At 44.5% G+C, this 20528-nt stretch overlaps 1 protein-coding gene across 4 annotated transcripts in view; it reads left to right on the top strand.

The window, feature by feature from the left end:
- AGAP2 (ArfGAP with GTPase domain, ankyrin repeat and PH domain 2) overlaps positions 1–20528 on the top strand; it is a 547732-nt gene that overhangs the window by 491803 nt on the left and 35401 nt on the right. For all 4 annotated transcript variants that reach the window (XM_075337106.1, XM_075337105.1, XM_075337104.1 and 1 more), the window contains exon 10: positions 5509–5613. In XM_075337106.1, coding sequence (XP_075193221.1) covers positions 5509–5613 — 105 coding nt within the window. The remainder of the gene's footprint in view (positions 1–5508; positions 5614–20528) is intronic.

Here is a 20528-nt window from a genome sequence, read left to right as displayed (position 1 = left end):
CATTAGCGATGTCGCAGCGTGTAAAGCGCCCTTTAGCCTATATTCTCATCATACTTCCTAAAACTTTAGTATGGATAAAACCAAACTAGTCATCTCTCTTCCATCTCACTTAACTCCCATACCAGATCTATCTATCACTATAAACATCACGCTTTCCTCTGTGCTGGAAGTCAGCGGCCTCAGAGTAAAGGCCCCGTTACACGCAATGACGTATCTAACGATATATCGCCGGGGTCATGTATTCCGTGACGCACATCCGGCATCGTTAGCGATGTCATTGCGTGTAACACCAACGAGCGACCATTAACGATGGAAAATACTCACCTAATCGTCCATCGTTGACACGTCGTTCCTTTTCAAAAAATTGTTGATTGTTGAGGATGCATATTTTTCGTCGTTCCCGAGGCAGCACACATCGCTATGTGTGACACCTCGGGAACGACGAACTACAGATTGTCTGCGGCCGCCGGCAATGCGGAAGGAAGGAGGTGGGCGGGATGTTCGGCCCTCTCATCTCCGCCCCTCCGCTTCTATTGGGCGGTCGCTTAGTAACGCCGCTGTGATGCCGCACAAACCGCCCCCTTAGAAAGGAGGCGGTTCACTGGCAACAGCGACGTCGCTAGGCAGGTAAGTCCCGTTCCTAACGATATTTTGCGCCATGGGCAGCGATTTGCCCGTGACGCACAAACGACGAGGTGGGTGCTTTCACCAGCATGGGCGTGTAAAGCCCCCTTTACTCTACACTCTTCCTTGTCTTTGGAACCACACATCCAAGCACTTACCACCTCTTGCTGCCTCCAATTCTAAAATATTTTCAGAATTCGTCTTTTCGTCAACCTACAGTCTACTAAAATTTTAGTGCATGTCCCCATCATCTCCCACTTCAACTACAGCAAAATACGCCTCTGTAGCTTCTCAACTAACGCTCTCGTAACACTCCGGCAACTCTCCAGTTCAACATTAACTCTGCAGCCTGATTAAATATCTTGTCTGGTCTAAAATCACAAGTCTGCAGTCGTTATGAGTGAGGCCACGCCCATCTAGTTGGATTCTGTCCGGTAATATACATATTGCAAACTTTCAGCCACATGACTGCCTTTCCCGGCTTTGACACTGGAGAATCTTCAAAGCCACAGTGTGTGTGATGTGCAGATTTATAAATCTGCAGTTACATACACTGACAAGCAAAAGGGAGTAACAATGATTTGAAATTTTTACTTTCAGGCTCCATATCTCACCATCCACCACAGCTTCCAACCTGAGACTACCTTAATTTTAGAGACAATCATCTTAGCTATCTCATACATAAATTTGATTTACAACTATTTACAACTATTTAGCATATGATTAGTTACACAGATTCTTGTCATGTCACGACATTGTTACTGTTTTGCTCCTGATAGTGGAAAAATCTTTTTCTTCCTGTATACTACAAATTGCAACCTATTCTCAATTTTCCTTAAAGCTTAGTGTGCTATTAGGTTGATTCCTAAGCGAAAGGTCACTGGTTTGATCAAGAAGCTGCCATGAAGAAGATTTCCCAAGCAAAAGACAAATCATGTAAGTGCCATGACAGTCAGAAGAATATGATATGAAGTCCGTCCATCCATTCAAAAGCTGAGAGATAGACGTTCAGGTAAAATATTGGATTCAACAAGTTGACTCTTCACAAGGTCTATCAGATCTGGAGAGACAAACACGGGCGTGGAGATGGCTCATATGCTTCATATTAGTGAGATCCCAGATGTCCATGCAAGCACCGTGCAAAGCGCATTACACAAGTCTGAAATAGTTGCCCAAGAAAAGGTAAATAAGCCTCAACTTCCATATTGTCATAAGAAGCGTTGGCTTGAATTTGCAAAAATGTGGGCAGAAGATGGAAAACTGGTGATTTGGAGCAACGAAACGATAATAAATAGACTAGGCTCTGATGAGTCTAAATGGGTCTGGAAGAAACAAGGGATTAAAGGGGTTAACGGATCAAGAAATTGAAGGAACTGTCAAGTTTAGTGGAGGAAGCCTGATGATATGGGATTGTTTCACAGGCAAAGGTGTTGGATACTTAACCATGATCAATAGTATTCTCAATGCTGAGGGATATGTGAGAATCCTATGAATATGTACACTCGAGTACTATGGGTAGGAAAAGGACGACAAAGTGTTTCAGCAGGACCACGACCTGAAGCATACAATGAGATTGGCGAAGAAATGGTTCAATGTTAGAGGTACTGGGTTGGCCCTCACAGTCCCCAGACCTCAACCCAATCAAACACTTTTGGGTAGACTTGAAGAAAAAGCTGTATACATACCCAAGTGAGTCGACTAGTATGCACTAACATTGGTAATGTGTTGACTGTGTAGAAGTGACCTGGGATCAGATTTTGGTTGAGACATGCTTGAATCTGATGAAGAGCATAGCCAGAAGGATTCAGGCAGTGTGCAAATATAAGGCTGTGTATGCACTTTGCGTTGAGTTAGTTGCAGTTCTAAACGCATCCTCTGGCAGAAATTGTCTTTGTCAAATTTGGTTTTGACCACAAAAACGCTAAAAATACGCTTGCATTTGTACTGCTTTTTTTGCAGCGTTTTTACTGCGGTTTACATGCTTTTTCATTGCTTTAAAGTCAGATGCGTTTTGAATACAAATACACTACTAAATAAAGTTTAAACATTCAAACACTATGAAAAAAACTATTAAATTGAACAATTAAAATGATAACTGTGTTCTAATATTTATGTATAAAATTACGTTAAATTATTGATTTTCATCAATTTAATTGTCGGACTATGTGTGTGTAAAGGGACATATCCTGCCCTTAATATATCGTCGATATCGTCTGCTGCAGCTAATTGGTAAGATCAGCTGTTTTCCAGTCCTGTTGTGACCACGCGCGCTCCCGCGGTCACAAAAGATCTGAAGAAGCGAGGGTGCATGCGCTGCCCTCTCATGCACAATAATACTGTGGGCTTCAGAATCAGAAACACGGCACCGGAGATGAGCGCTATGCGCAGGCGCTAACTCCGACGCCGTGTAACTGAAGATTAAAAATTTACATACGGCCAGAGGGAGGGAGGACAGGCGGTGGTTATACACGTGCATAACCCGCCCGGACATTAGGAAAGAGGTGCACATGTCAATCAAAAAGTGCATGAATTTTCAAACTTTATAAAGTTGAATTTCACAGCCTAAACACCCGAGCTGCCCCCTGATGGTATGTACACAATGTGTCTGATAGTGCCAGTACTGCACTGGCTGCACCTTATACACGAAAATCCTGATGTTTGGTTCCCTTTAAAACGCTGCAGTTCAAAATGCTGCGGAAACGGATGAAAAAAAAAGCAAAGTGCGCACACAGCCTATATGTCTATTTACAATATACTAACAATTAAATAATTAATTAATTAAATTAATTAATATTTAGATTTTTAGGAGCAAAACAGTAATAATGCAGTGACCTGAAATGAATCTGAATAACTAATCACATGCTAAATAGTTGGAAGTCAAATTTATGTATGAGATAGCTAAGACAATTATCTATAAAATAAAGTTTGTTTCACGTTCAAAGCTGTAGTGGATGGTGAGATATGGAGCCTGAAATTCAAATGTTCAAAACATTGTTACCCTTTTGCTCGTCAGTGTAGAGTGATTACATACTTGTCATTTTAGACTGACAACCCCTTTAATCCACCACTTTTCTTGCTACTCCTCCACCTTTCCGCTCTACAAATCTCTGCTCCCAATTTCCCAACAGATACAGTTTAAACTGCTATCACTGACCTACAAAGCCGTCCACATTCTGCCTCATCAATATACAGTATACACCTGTGAACTAATCTCCTGATATTTTCCCATACGTACTCTACGGTCCTCCTGACAAGACCTTCTCTCCTCCACTCTTGCATATTCCTCACCCAATCGCCTCCAGCACTTCTCTTGAGCATTCCCCATCATCTGGAATTCAATGCCCAAACTTGTTCAATTATCTCCAACATTCGGACCCTTTAGGATACATGCCCACGATAAGGATCTGGTCTGAAAAAGAAGATTATATAGGTTTTTGATACCGTATCTGAGAGCAGTATGATGTAGGGCAGAGACCCTTATTCCATAGATGTCACCTACTGAGCCTTTTGCTGTCATTTTGATAAAATCAGTGTTTCATCTGCTACAAATCTACCAGTTCTCGGAATAATCTCGCACATACAGTACTACTGATTGGTAGCTTTCTGTACATATACAGCCTACACAGAAACATGTACACAGCCTACACATGGGTGAGGTTATAAACGGCTCATGAATATGCTTGACTGCCTGGCCGCAGATTTACTAGTCCTCTAATGATAATCTCCTGCTTATAAAACACCGATTTTAGCAAAACTAAGTTAAGTAGACCAACAACTGACACATCTGTAAGAGGTGGCCAGATTACCCCATTTCCATGTTTATACATATTGTGTCTAATATGTTTTATGTGCCATAATAGTCTTTTTTTGTAAAATGACAAAGTGTTGCTGAGGTGGAGCAATGCTTCGGTCGGCGCCATCTAGTGGCCGAAAGTTTAAGTGTTTTACTGAATACTGTATTTTACTCTAATGTATGTTTTATAGTAATGTAAAGTATGATCCATAATGTGTGAGTAATGTTATAGTATAATGTAAAGTGTAAGAATGTTAGCTACATAGGGATTCGAGTAAGTGAAGGTTTTAGCAAGTGCAGTGTAGCAGTTACTGAGTTAATGGAGAGCCTGTGTGGGAGCAGTGACCGAGGGCCAGAGGGTTGGCTGGTGAGAGAGGCCTAAGAGAAGATAGTTCTACAGTGGGGTTCCTGGTGTGCGGACGGTGCCTGGTAACTTGGTCCCGTCAAGGAACCCGGAGGTATCATATCAATGTCCAGATCCTATGGCTCACCTCGGGACGGGGCTAGTGAAGCCATCCGAGGCAGCGTTTAGACGCTGGTGGCCACAGAAAAAAGAATGGGGTTAAGTAGAGGCCTAGACTCGGCAGCTGGAAGGTTACTTCTCAGGCAACGAGCTAGGCAGGAAGAAATACCCCAGGGAACAGCGGCAGCAGAACAGGACAGGAATGGCCATGTCTGTCGAAAAAGTTGACGAACAAATAAATTGTTCCATGTTGTTTTGTAAAAAGACTCTCTGTGTGATATGCTGCCCTGCCACTTCTATGATGGTGACCGACTGCGGGGAGGTGGACAGAATTAAGTGTCGCATCCCCCGTCCATGGTGGATCACAATTACAGGTTCCCTTGGGAGAAGTGGAGCAGAGCCCCACCGGCTCGGCGTTTGCTCCCTTCTACACATCTCTGGAATCAAGATCTTTGGCCCTACATGTTACTGCTCTCAGATTAGGTGGCAAAAATATGGTGACTGCTTCCATTTCATATTGCATATACCAGGAGCTTATGTATATTGCTGAATCTAGGCATTAGTGAAAAGTTAAATATTTTCCAGTGTCCTATGTAGTTAATTTATGAATGTATTGATAATTTTTCAGAGCTTTCTACTAAAACGTAGCGGCAATTCACTGAACAAAGAGTGGAAGAAGAAGTATGTGACTCTGACAAGCAATGGAATGCTGCTCTACCATCCGAGCATCAATGTGAGTACTGTCGGACTCCGGGCTAGCAGATTATATGAATGAATGCATATTATACTGTACAAATACGTTTTTTTCACTGAACCGAGTGTTTGTGTTAAAAAATATCTCAGCATGCTCTATTCTTTTCCAATTGATGAGATTCGTACATTAAAGTTTAAAGGGTGCTTTACACACAACGATATCGCTAACGATATATCGTCGGGAACACAGTGTTCGTGACGCACATCCGGCGCCATTAGCGATATCGTTGTGTGTGACTTAAAGGAGCGAAAACGATCGCAAAAACATCAAAAATCGCTGATCGTTGACACGTCACTCCTTTTCATAATATCGTTGGTGGTGTATGCCGCTGGTTGTTCGTCGTTCCTGCGGCACCACCTATCGCTATGTGTGACACCACAGGAACGACGAACATAATCCTACCTGCGTCCACCAGGAAGGAGGAAGGAAGGAGGTGGGCGGCATGTTTCGGCCGCTCATCTCCGCCCCTCCTCTTCTATTGGGCGGCCGTTTTGTGACATCGCTGTGACGCCGAACGCACCTCACCCTTCAAGGAGGGATTGTTCGGCAACAACAGCGACGTCGCTGAACAGGTATGTGCGTGTGACGCTGCTGTAGCAATATTATTCGCTACGGCAGCGATCACCACATATCGCACGAACGACGGGGCAGGTGCTATCGCTCGCGACATCGCTAGCAATCGCTAGCGATGTCGCAGCGTGTAAAGCGCCCTTATGAGTGACTAAAAAAAAATTAGATGCCATACAGAACTTACATGTAGCGTCTGATTATTATAGATAGATTGACATTATTAACCTAGGAAACCTGGATGAAAATAGGATGGTTAATTTTCTTATGTTCATCTGATCCAGGTTATGTTCACAAAACATTTTTTTTAAATACAGTAGATTTTGGAGTGGATCAGCATCAAAGTCAACAACGAAAAACTGTGTGTGAACATACCTTTAATACCTATAGCATTACATGTACAGGGGGCACATATCTCACAATACACACATTACGTCTGGAGCAACTGTCTGAAGTATTTCACTTATTATTCTAATCTGAACTGCTATAAATGAAGCAAATTGAATTCCAGGCACAAGAAATTCACCTCCACAAGGCAAACTTCACCCTTGTGTATCCTCTATTCTGTGTCAAAAGATGTGTACGTGAGCCGTCATCTGAATTTCTTGTCATGCGCAGCATGCCTAATGAAGTCGGCAAGTGTACACCTGACTATAAAGGCAAACTAATGGGGCCGAAATTAATCGGGCACATGCGCAAGATTTCTAGTAGCTGACTGTGACGCCGGCTCATGGAAATCATGTTATCACATTCATAGGGCGTGATAACATGGAAAAAGGGTCAAATAGTCAAAGGGTCAAATAGTCAGAAGAACTAAAGCCCCCGTGACTAGTCAAAGGGCTAATTAGTACATAGACAGCAAGGTTTAGAAGTAGTTTTTCTTAACATTCATATAAGTGAATAGCATTATACCAGGCTGGTTAGGGGGGAACTTGACCATACAGGTGTCAATGCTGCCGGGTTGGAGGGCATAGCGGACCTGACAGGTTCCCTTTAACGGTCAGCACAGATCCAAGAATAATGGTTATATCTGAGCACATAAGTAGAGATGAGTGAACCCGAGGTTCAGTTTTCGAACCAAACACCACCTTAAAAAAAGACACAACTCTCGGGTTTGGAGTTCAAATGCTTTACATGCAAGCTTAACTTGTGTGAGCAACACTGTGCTTATGTACGCTCGGTGCCCAGCCCTGTGTGAGCCGCTTGCACTGTTTGAACGGCTCACACTGGGGGTAACATCAGCGTGATCGGGTGTAGTGTATAAAAAAAAAAAAATTTAAAATTTTATTTATGGGAAAACCCCTTTAATTTCTGAGTGCACCTGCTTGCTTTAAGCAGTCATTGACATTTTGGTCGGGCTCTAAGCAGTTAATGCTCTCTCAGTAGTCGGGCTCTAAGCAGTTAATGCTCTCTCAGTAATCGCTCCACCTGCTCCTTGACTGAAATTGTGCTCCACAGCATGTGTTACGAGCTAGATGTCAGTCAAAGAGCAGGGAGAGTGATTACTGCTTAGTGAACAGTAACTGCACCACCCCAATGACTAGAAGAAGGCGGCTCCAGGGAGAATATAACTTTTTTTCTCCCAGCAGCTGAACTTCCAATTAAAAAAACGCATATATTTAAACATAGTATTTACCACTATAGCTGCAGGTAAATATAATTTTGTTTGCTTGCAAACAGGTTCCCTTTAAGATGCTTAATCATCTATACATAATCCTTTTCATTTCACCTATAATTTTCATACACTAGAAATTTGACAGTACTGCCACCTACTGTCATTTTGAAGAACTGCAGCACAACTATTTTCTAAACAGTAAGGTCACCTTCATACAGTCAAGTCCTACAGTGCTGTGAATACAAAAAAGACAGCGTCTATCCACCCCATCCTATACCATGGAGATATAGGTCACAAACTATATCTAACTTGAGACATAATTAGGGCAATTTGACAACAAGTGGCAACTTTTGCAGTTTTTCATGCCAAGAGTTTTTTTCTTTTACAATAAAAGGTCTCTAAATTTTTGTGAAAATAAATATTGAACACATTACCAATTTGCTATGTAAAAAATTTCAAAAGGTGGTACGTACATGAATTTTTCACCAGATGTTGGTAATGACCAATTCAATCAACACAGGCAAATCAATCAAACCATAGATGTCCCCAAATTTAGTGATCTGTAATAATGAGAAATAACACAGGAAAAAAGTATTGAATACATGAAGAAAGAGAGGGGCAAAAAGCCATGGAAAGTTATAATACCGACTGAAATCTCTCAGTAGTTAGAAAGCAATCCTGCCACTTAATGAAAAATAATATCATTTGGTTTAACTGACAGCCTATAAAAAGGTGTCTCATTTCCAAGGTGCCACACAAGAAACATCTTATGATGGGTAAAACCAGTGAGATGTCTCAAGACTAGAGATGAGCGAACCGGTCCCGGTTCGGCTCGAGGTCGGTTCGCCGAACAGAGGTCCCGTTCGAGTTCGGCTCGTCGAACGTTCGACGAACCGAACTCGAACTGCATAGGAAACAATGGCAGGCAATCACAAACACAGAAAAACACCTAGAAAACACCCTCAAAGGTGTCCAAAAGGTGACAAACAACTCACAACACATGGGAAAGTGACAAGGACATATACTCATGCGAAAACAAAAGAGCTGGACAAGGAAAAAGAGGAGGACACACAGATATATGAGTATATGCAAGGAAACATCGATTCCATTATTGTGCAACTTGAGCCCTGCTCATTTTAGGCTTCCAATCTGGATAAATTGCCTGAGCTCGCCACGTACGCCTTGGGGATCTTGTCGTGTCCTGCAGCCAGCGTTCTCTCGGAACCTGTCTTCAGTGCTGCTGGGGGTCTGCTGGCAGATAAGCACACGTGTCTGTCCACTGACAATGTGGACATGGCTCTCAGAGGACTTTTCTTCCCCTGGGTCAGCCAGGGGACGGGAAAGGCACGCGTATTTTTGAGAGTGCTTCATGCAAAGCATCTTTTTCATTTTGAAAAGGGGCATCAACTGATGTCAGTCAAGTGGGGTGTGTGTGGCCCAATTAGTGGCAACGAGGGAGACTGTGGTTGGAGTCCCCTCGCCGTGTTTCTAAAAGAACCAAGATGAACAATTCATGGCTCTCAGAGGACTTTTCTTCCCCTGGGTCAGCCAGGGGACGGGAAAGGCACGCGTATTTTTGAGAGTGCTTCATGCAAAGCATCTTTTTCTTTTTCAAAAGGGGGGTCAACCGATGCCAGTCAAGTGGGGTGTGTGTGGCCCAGTTAGTGGCAACGAGGGAGACTGTGGTTGGAGTCCCCTCGCTGTGTTTCTAAAAGAACCAAGATGAACAAGTCATGGCTCTCAGAGGACTTTTCTTCCCCTGGGTCAGCCAGGGGACGGGAAAGGCACGCATATTTTTGAGAGTGCTTCATGCAAAGCATCTTTTTCATTTTGAAAAGGGGCATCAACTGATGTCAGTCAAGTGGGGTGTGTGTGGCCCAATTAGTGGCAACGAGGGAGACTGTGGTTGGAGTCCCCTCGCTGTGTTTCTAAAAGAACCAAGATGAACAAGTCATGGCTCTCAGAGGACTTTTCTTCCCCTGGGTCAGCCAGGGGACGGGAAAGGCACGCGTATTTTTGAGAGTGCTTCATGCAAAGCATCTTTTTCATTTTGAAAAGGGGCATCAACTGATGTCAGTCAAGTGGGGTGTGTGTGGCCCAATTAGTGGCAACGAGGGAGACTGTGGTTGGAGTCCCCTCGCTGTGTTTCTAAAAGAACCAAGATGAACAAGTCATGGCTCTCAGAGGACTTTTCTTCCCCTGGGTCAGCCAGGGGACGGGAAAGGCACGCGTATTTTTGAGAGTGCTTCATGCAAAGCATCTTTTTCATTTTGAAAAGGGGCATCAACTGATGTCAGTCAAGTGGGGTGTGTGTGGCCCAATTAGTGGCAACGAGGGAGACTGTGGTTGGAGTCCCCTCGCTGTGTTTCTAAAAGAACCAAAATGAACAAATCATGGCTCTCAGAGGACTTTTCTTCCCCTGGGTCAGCCAGGGGACGGGAAAGGCACGCGTATTTTTGAGAGTGCTTCATGCAAAGCATCTTTTTCTTTTTCAAAAGGGGGGTCAACCGATGCCAGTCAAGTGGGGTGTGTGTGGCCCAGTTAGTGGCAACGAGGGAGACTGTGGTTGGAGTCCCCTCGCTGTGTTTCTAAAAGAACCAAGATGAACAAGTCATGGCTCTCAGAGGACTTTTCTTCCCCTGGGTCAGCCAGGGGACGGGAAAGGCACGCGTATTTTTGAGAGTGCTTCATGCAAAGCATCTTTTTCATTTTGAAAAGGGGCATCAACTGATGTCAGTCAAGTGGGGTGTGTGTGGCCCAATTAGTGGCAACGAGGGAGACTGTGGTTGGAGTCCCCTCGCTGTGTTTCTAAAAGAACCAAGATGAACAAGTCATGGCTCTCAGAGGACTTTTCTTCCCCTGGGTCAGCCAGGGGACGGGAAAGGCACGCGTATTTTTGAGAGTGCTTCATGCAAAGCATCTTTTTCATTTTGAAAAGGGGCATCAACTGATGTCAGTTAAGTGGGGTGTGTGTGGCACAATTGGTGGCAACGAGGGAGACTGTGGTTGGAGTCCCCTCGCTGTGTTTCTAAAAGAACCAAGATGAACAAGTCATGGCTCTCAGAGGACTTTTCTTCTCCTGGGTCAGCCAGGGGACGGGAAAGGCACGTGTATTTTTGAGAGTGCTTCATGCAAAGCATCTTTTTCTTTTTCAAAAGGGGGGTCAACCGATGCCAGTCAAGTGGGGTGTGTGTGGCCCAGTTAGTGGCAACGAGGGAGACTGTGGTTGGAGTCCCCTCGCTGTGTTTCTAAAAGAACCAAGATGAACAAGTCATGGCTCTCAGAGGACTTTTCTTCCCCTGGGTCAGTCAGGAAAGGCACGCGTATTTTTGAGAGTGCTTCATGCAAAGCATCTTTTTCATTTTGAAAAGGGGCATCAACTGATGTCAGTCAAGTGGGGTGTGTGTGGCCCAATTAGTGGCAACGAGGGAGACTGTGGTTGGAGTCCCCTCGCTGTGTTTCTAAAAGAACCAAAATGAACAACTCATGGCTCTCAGAGGACTTTTCTTCCCCTGGGTCAGCCAGGGGACGGGAAAGGCACGCGTATTTTTGAGAGTGCTTCATGCAAAGCATCTTTTTCATTTTCAAAAGGGGGGTCAACCGATGCCAGTCAAGTGGGGTGTGTGTGGCCCAGTTAGTGGCAACGAGGGAGACTGTGGTTGGAGTCCCCTCGCTGTGTTTCTAAAAGAACCAAGATGAACAAGTCATGGCTCTCAGAGGACTTTTCTTCCCCTGGGTCAGCCAGGGGACGGGAAAGGCACGCGTATTTTTGAGAGTGCTTCATGCAAAGCATCTTTTTCATTTTGAAAAGGGGCATCAACTGATGTCAGTCAAGTGGGGTGTGTGTGGCCCAATTAGTTGCAACGAGGGAGACTGTGGTTGGAGTCCCCTCGCTGTGTTTCTAAAAGAACCAAGATGAACAAGTCATGGCTCTCAGAGGACTTTTCTTCCCCTGGGTCAGCCAGGGGACGGGAAAGGCACGCGTATTTTTGAGAGTGCTTCATGCAAAGCATCTTTTTCTTTTTCAAAAGGGGGCTCAACCGATGCCAGTCAAGTGGGGTGTGTGTGGCCCAGTTAGTGGAGACGAGGGAGACTGTGGTTGGAGTCCCCGCGCTGTGTTTTACATGCTTTTAGAAGGGCATGACATGGCTTAGAGGTTGACTTTCAGCATCTGGAAACTGTTGGCTACCAAAATGCTGCCTTTCCAACCTTTTTAACCGAGGATTTTCGAGACCTTATGCCCATCGCAGTGCCCCAAGAGCCGATGCCCAGGCGCCACTCCTTCTCCAACAAAGGCGTGCACGCGCTACACCAGCATGTCGCACTAAACATCACTGATTCCTTGAGAAACTCTGTGTGACAGGGTGCTTTTCACCACAGATAATTGGCCCAGTAAGCATGGACAGGGGCGTTACATGTCGCTGACTGGGCAATGGGTTACTGTGGGGAGAGATGGAGAAGGGTCTGCTGTACAAGTCTTGCCGTCCCCACGAGTTGTTTCAATCCTTCTTCTGTATGTAGAAGTTAATACACTGCTTCTGCCTCTTCAACCTCGTGTGGGTCCTCCACCTTGGCGCAAACCCTGTGTGGTCAGGCCACCCTTCCTTGTAACTGCGCACAAGGACTACCACACACCTCCTTACTATGCTGGCAGCAGAGCTCAATGCCATCAGGCGGTCAAAGTTTTACTTTGAAATGTATGGGAAATGTGAGTCACACCGCTGAGAAGTTGTGGACGGTTAGCTCTGGAGACCGAGTTTCATCAATGGTTGTCTCCACTCAACCAGCAGCCGGGGAAGGCCGGGTGCGACAATGATGCAAACATGGGTGCGGCCCTTCGCTGTGACAATGTGACACACGTGCCTTGTGTGGTTCACGTGTTGAACCTGGTTGTCCAGCAAATTTTAAAGCACTATCCTGGCCCACATGGCCTTCTGCAGAGAGCACGGTGTAACGCCTTGCTTGATCCACACACTCAGATGGGCTGTAAATGATAGGCTAGAGGGAAGCCACTCACCAAGCAGGACCCCTAGAACCCTGAAACCCTTTAACCCCTATACAGGGATTAGGAATTGCACAGGGCCCAAGGTGATTAATACCTGTGGAAGGCTGCAGTTCCAGAGAATAGTAGTCAGGCAGGGTCAAAACATTAATTGAGGAACAGGAACAGAATGGGACGGCCAGGACTTAATCAGAAAACAAGCAGAGGTGAAATGCGGATCGGCCAACAAGGTACATAAACAGCAAGCAGGAAAAGTAGTCAGGTAACAAGCACACAAAATCATAAAACTGAACTGGGGGTAAAAGCAGAGCTATGTCTGGCAGTGGTCTGCAGACAGGATGGGCATAAAAAAGGGTGTGGTGTCTTTCCATTGGTTGTAGCTGAATGATGGTATTTCATCTGTGAGATACCCACCAGCTACATTCAGCCAGAGATTCTGCATCTGTCAAGGTAATGCAGCCCAGTGGGTGAGCATAACCTGCGTCCACCTGCGCCGCTGGCATCGACTCCTCTCCCATCATCAGCACTATTCATGAAAGGAACACGTTGTCACCTGGCGACCGGAGTACAAATTGACGGAGCGGACTCCGTTGGTGACTTAACAGCCGTGTGCGGCAATGATGCAAACCTGGCTGCGGGCCATCGTCAGGGCAATGTGACACACGTGCCTTGTATGGCTCACGTGTTGAACCTAATTCTCCAGCAATTTTTAAAACACCATCACGGCCTACATGGCCTTGTGCAGCGTGCACGCTCGCTATGTGCTCACTTCCATCGTGCGCACACAGCAGCTCAACAACTTTCGTCGCTACAGAAGTCTTTAGGTCTGGTGGTTAAATGCCTGAAATGCGATGTGCCCACACGCAGGAATTTGAATCTGCACATGTTGCAGCGTTTGTGGCAGCACCGCCGAACCCTGAGCTGCAATACGTTATGACATATAGCCTGGGATAACTTGATCCAGAGGTGGTGCAGATCACGCTGCTGGAGTGGTGTCAGATCAAGGACCTATGCACCCTGCTACACAGTTTACAAATGTCGACGAAGATGTTTAGCACTGGCAATGTCATTCTCAGCGTGACAATTCTGGTCATCTACAGGATGGAGCACACTGTAATTATTATTCGGAGTCAGGTGTTGGGACAAGAGGAAGGGGAGGAAGTACAGGAGGAGTCATATGCGGAAGGGATAACAAGATCTACGAGGTCCAGATGGTCAGCGGCACCTATGCGGCAGTCATGGTGAGGGAGAGGGATTAACAAGGGCACATAGTATCAGCAAAAAGTGTTGAGGAAGGTGTAGGAGCCCATGAAGAAATGGAGGACGAACTGGCGATGGGCATGGAAGACTCAGCAGATGAGTGAGAGCTTGCTCACATTTCGGTTGTGCGAGGTTGTGGGGAGAGGGCAGAGGAAGGAGGCACGATTCTCACCTCTCTGCCACCAACACACCAAGGACTTGGTCCTCCTGGATGCACAAGACACATGAGCGCCTTCTTGCTGCACTACCTACAACATGACCCTCGGATTGTACGAATTCGAAGTAATCCAGAATACTGGGTTGCCACACTGTTAGATCCCCGGTACAAGACAAAATTTGGCAAAATAATTCCTGCCATAGAAATGGACGCACGTATACAGGAGTATCTGCAGAATGTGGTACGCAATCTTAGATCTACTTTTCCACTAAACACCAGTGCTGCACAGAGTGAATCTCAACGCTTTGTCATGGATAGGAGGAAATGGTCTTTTACTTGTCCACATCTGAGGGACCGAGGGCTGGCTGCTGTGCTGAGATGGCGTTGAGTACGGTGTCCCTGCAGAGTTGCACTTTTGGTCATATACCAAAATGAGTTGAAAAAGGACAGATGCTGGTGGAAAGGGGAACAGGTGTGTTGGAAAGGGGAAAAAGTTTTGGTCCGTGGATTTGGTGGTTAAGCAACAGTAACATTTGCTGAAGAAACACCATCTGTTACAGTGGGACTGGCAGATTTGGATAAAGTGGTATATACTATGTTACCGCTATATAACGAAAATTAATAAGAAAAGAAAGAGAAAGGTATATATCCCCATCAGCAGTCAGTGTCCACCGTGCTCCCAGTTGGAAAAGGAGAGGTTGGCAACTGGAAGGTTTGGTGGAGGATACAGAGCTGTGTGGCTATGAAACTAATAGTAGCCTGAACCGAGTTAGACGCCATTCGGATCTGGAGACTGGGAGCCCTGTTAGCGTCACAGGGTCCACATGCCCACCCAGCCCAGGAACTCCCTGTTAACAACACAGGGGCCATTGAGTATGCTGACCGTGTGCGTAGGGGCACACCTGTGGACAGCAGGCGCATCAGCAGCAGCAGGCCTGTTAATGCCACTGGGCTGCACAAGCAGGACTGGTAGGACAGGAGCTGGTCTTAACCGTTCTGCGTTACCAACTGTGGTGGTGGCCTGCATCGACACCCTATCCTTGCCTACCTCTGGCCTAAAGCCGCAATGGGTTCAACACATGGAGGTGTGCTCTTTCGGAGCATAATAGAAGACTGCGCACCTCCTTGTTGGCTCCAGCCCCTTTTATAACCTGGGTCCGCCCCAAACCAGGGTGAACCACAATGCACCTCCTGGAGACAAAAGTAGAGTGACACGTCATGAGTGGCATAACTAGCGTCCTATTTGGAAACGCAACTTCAATGATGACCTCATGGCTGCCATGACCCAAACACCTCACCAGTCATCGTCTGACCATCAATAATGCGGTGACAAGTCATAGGGGTGGGCCTCTGCAAGCCATTTGGGAGGACACCTGATGCCCTGTGGTCTATATGGGACCCCCACATCAGGGGCAGGGCCAAAGAGTTTATTACCGGACATAGTCTCTGATGCAGTAAGTGCCTGAGCATGCTCAGTAGCATGAAATACAGTCTCTGAAAAAAAACTATCAGCTTTAGCATGGTGTCTAGGCACAAAACAGGACTTAGACCCGGCACGGAATGCAAGCACCTGTGCAAAGAGGCTTTTCACACTTAGTGTGGGAGCATGCGCTGTATCCCGAAATGAAGACTTAGCGTCAGGAATGGCACAGTCAGGCTGAGAATACTCACTAGGCAAAACACTCTAATTAGGCTGCAGCTGGGGTAAATCGGCACACGCATGCGCACTAGCTGCCTCTCCACACTTAGACGTGGAGGGGAAATTGCTCTTGGAGATGCTGTCTATGAACAGAAGGAAAAGCTAAAGGAAGCCTGACTTTCTATCCCTCCGAATTATCAAATGCAGCAATGAATTCCCTGAGTTTGCTATAACATTAGCGTAGCAAAATGTGCATGAGGGTGTCATGTAGAGGTGCTATAAATAGCTTGGCACCAGTGGGGCACTAATGGAATACAACAGCCAGTTCTATGATGCCACTAAATGGCAGTATTTTTTGCTATCATTATAGCTTATTAAAAACAGAGCAGGAGGGTGTCATGCAGAGGTGCTAGAAATAGCTTGGCACCAGTGGGGCACTAATGGAATACAACAGCCAGTTCTATGATGCCACTAAATGGCAGTATTTTTTGCTATCATTATAGCTTATTAAAAACAGAGCAGGAGGGTGTCCTGCACAGGTGCTAGAAATAGCTTGGCACCAGTGGGGCACTAATGGAGTACAACAGCCACTTCTTGTATGCCACTAGGTACACTGACTGTTTGCTAGTATAATGGCTTAGTTAAAAAAAAGTTTGAGTGTGCAATGCAGGCAGAGGTGCTGCAAATATCTTTACAATAGTGTGAATAGACAAAAGTACAATAGCCACGTTTAGGATGCCACTAGGTACACTGACTGTTTGCTAGTATAATGGCTTAGTTAAAAAAAGTTTGAGTGTGCAATGCAGGCAGAGGTGCTGCAAATATCTTTACAATAGTGTGAATAGACAAAAGTACAATAGCCACGTTTAGGATGCCACTAGGTACACTGACTGTTTGCTAGTATAATGGCTTAGTTAAAAAAAGTTTGAGTGTGCAATGCAGGCAGAGGTGCTGCAAATATCTTTACAATAGTGTGAATAGACAAAAGTACAATAGCCACGTTTAGGATGCCACTAGGTACACTGACTGTTTGCTAGTATAATGGCTTAGTTAAAAAAAGTTTGAGTGTGCAATGCAGGCAGAGGTGCTGCAAATATCTTTACAATAGTGTGAATAGACAAAAGTACAATAGCCACGTTTAGGATGCCACTAGGTACACTGACTGTTTGCTAGTATAATGGCTTAGTTAAAAAGAGTTGGAGTGTGCAGAGGACAGGAGGGTACAGTGCCAGGATTGTGGGGCTCTGGGTAGAGGAATGGAAGCCTGCCTTTCTATTCCCTCCTAATGGTGAAATGCAGCGACGAAATCCCTGACCTTGGCTACACAGACGCTGTCTCTGTTTTCAGGACCTGTCACCTATGGCTCTGACCCTACCGGTTTGAGCCCTTAAAAGGACTGATAGAAAGTGCTCTCCCTAAGCTGTCTAACGCTGTGTATGGAGCGCATACAGCTGTATCGGCGATAGGACTCAGGAGGACGGAGCTGCGACAGTGATGTCCGACACCAAAGACGCAGAAGAGATAATGGCGTCCTGGAGGAAAATGTCCGGTTTTATAATGCAGGGACATGTGACATGGACATCCTATCACAAATGCCGTTGCTTCTCTGGCTAAAAGTCCACTTAGCTGTGTGTGTGTCTGGGATTGGCTGACATGCTGGCCCGCCCCACTACACGCGCGCGCTTAGGGAAGGAAGACAAGGAAAAAAAAAAAAAAAATGGCGATCGCCATTATAGAAACAGCAGTGATCTGAAGGCGCTGTTCACGCACACTATACACTGAAATGTCATAATAGTGTGATTCACAGAGTGACTTACACTATTACAGCGGAAACCAAGCTAGGAATTAGCTGTTTTTTTGCTGCTAGAACCGTTCTCGAACGTTTCTAGAACTATCGAGCTTTTGCAAAAAGCTCGAGTTCTAGTTTGATCTAGAACAGGCCCCAAAATCACTTGAGCCTAGAACTGGAGAACCTCGAACCGCGAACCGCGCTCAACTCTACTCAAGACCTCAGCAACTTTATTGTTGGAAAACATACCAATGGCATTGGTTATAGAAGAATTTCTAAACTGCTGAAGGTTCCAGTAAGCACTATTGGGGCCATAATCTGTAAGTTGAAAGAACATAATTTCTCCCTAAATGGGTCTTGGCCAAGTGCTCCCACAAGATTTCAGATAGAGGAGTGAAAAGAATTATCAGAAGAGTTGTCCAAAAGGCAAGGACCACCTGTGGAGAACTACATAGAAACTTGGAATCAGTAGGTAGAATTGTTTCAAAGAAAACAATAAGTAAATGCTCTTAACCTCCATGGCAATGAAATGGTCCCAAATACACAGCCAAGGAAACTCTCAATTGTTTTCAGAGAAAGAAAATAAAGTGCTAGACTGGCCCAGCCAATCACCTGACCTGAATCCAATAGAAAATTGATGAAAGGAACTAAAGCTCAGAGTTTATATAAAGAGCCCACGGAACCTTCAAGATTTGAAGAGTCTTTGTGTGGAAGAATGGGCAATATCACACCTGAGCAATGCATGCAACTAGTTTCTCCATACAGGATGCTATCATCACCAAAAAAAGCTTATATATGACGTAGTAAATACATTTCAGTAAGTGTGATCAATAATTTTTCCCAGTGTCATTTCTCATTATTACACATCAATAAATGTATGGACATTTATGGTTTGATTTATTTACCTTTGTGGATGGGATGGGTTGTTACCAACATCTGGTGAGAAATTCATGTCAATAGCGCCTTTAGAAAAATACTTACTTAGAACATTAGTGAGACGTGCAATGTTACCTGCTATATATTCACTTTTTAGCTATAACTGACTTTTTTTTTTTCTACCTATACTGGTATTATTTAGACATTTTTCAAATATCTGGAATGAAAAAGATAAATCAGTAATGTATTTTCAAATGTAGCACGGATAGAACATACAGTGCCTTGAAAAAGTATTCATACTTTGTGTCCACATGGTACTTCAACAAAACACTGGCAGTGCTTTTTTATGTCTTTTTGGACACCTTTTGTGTGACTTTGCCGCTGGCATCTTATGTGTATGTATGTATATATATATATATATATATATATATATATATATATATATATAGTACAGACCAAAAGGTTGGACACACCTTCTCATTAAAAGAGTTTTCTTTATTTTCATGACTCTAAAAGTTGTAGATTCACATTGAAGGCATCAAAACTATAAATTAAAACATGTGGAATGAAATACTTAACAAAAAAGTGTGAAACAACTGAAAATATGTCTTATATTCTAGGTTCTTCAAAGTAGCCACCTTTTGCTTTGATTACTGCTTTGCACACTCTTGGCATTCTCTTGATGAGCTTCAAGAGGTAGTCACCGGAAATGGTCTTCCAACAGTCTTGAAGGAGTTCCCAGAGATGCTTAGCGCTTGTTGGCCCTTTTGCCTTCACTCTGCGGTCCAGCTCACCCCAAACCATCTCGATTGGGTTCAGGTCTGGTGACTGTGGAGACCAGGTCATCTGGCGTAGCACCCCATCACTCTCCTTCTTAGTCAAATAGCCCTTACACAGCCTGGAGGTGTGTTTGCGGTCAATGTCCTGTTGAAAAATAATTTATGGTCCAACTAAACGCAAAACGGATGCAATAGCATGCCGCTGCAAGATGCTGTGGTAGGCATGCTGGTTCAGTATGCCTTCAGTTTTGAATAAATCACCAACAGTGTCAGCAGCAAAGCACCCCCGCACCATCACACCTCCTCCTCCATGCTTCACGGTGGGAACCAGCCATGTAGAGACCATCCGTTCACCTTTTCTATAAAGACATGGTGGTTGGATCCAAAGATCTCAAATTTGGACTCATCAAACCAAACCACAGATTTCCACTGGTCTAATGTCCATTCCTAGTGTTCTTTAGCCCAAACAAGTCTCTTCTGCTTGTTGCCTGTCCTTAGCAGTGGTTTCCTAGCAACTATTTTACCATGAAGGCCTGCTGCACAAAGTCTCCTCTTAACAGTTGTTCTAGAGATGAGAAGGTTTGTCCAAACTTTTGGTCTGTACTGTATATATATATATATATATATATATATATATATATATATATATATATATATATATATATATATATATAAAATCTATATATTACTTATTGGTGGTTTCCAAGCAGAAGCTGCCAGAAGAATGGACTGAGGAATAATATCAGAAACGCGTCTGTTTTTGACTCTTGCAGTTTATCTGGTTTTTGTACTACTGTTTATGGACTATTTTTAATACTTGGGCAATAAAATTTTGCACTTTTAGAAGGTCGGTTGCTGGATTTCCCCTTTTTTCTCCATTTCGCTCAGTCCCTTTTTATAGCTGATTAACGGCTTTCCAAGTCTCAGGCGGTTAAAAGAAATCACAGAAACAGTATATTTGCACAGCAAGTCGCTTTGATATTGCTGTGCCTTTTGTTAAAATTTTTTTAATGTACTTTTAGCACTTTTTCAGGCGGGTTCCAGGCGGAATCTATCCGAAAAAGACGTCATGGTCACATACCATAATAAAAACTGAAATATAAGATCCTAGCTGTTGTGCAAATGTAAACTAATTCAGATATGTAGGTTTGTTGTTTTCCTTTTATGTACTGTATATAAAAAAGCGGTAACAAGAAAAATGAATTTCTTT

Source organism: Anomaloglossus baeobatrachus, chromosome 2, assembly GCF_048569485.1.
Source record: "Anomaloglossus baeobatrachus isolate aAnoBae1 chromosome 2, aAnoBae1.hap1, whole genome shotgun sequence".
NCBI lineage: Eukaryota > Metazoa > Chordata > Amphibia > Anura > Aromobatidae > Anomaloglossus > Anomaloglossus baeobatrachus.
Note: the sequence above shows the minus strand (reverse complement) of the source record. Positions and strands in the feature narration are given on the sequence as shown.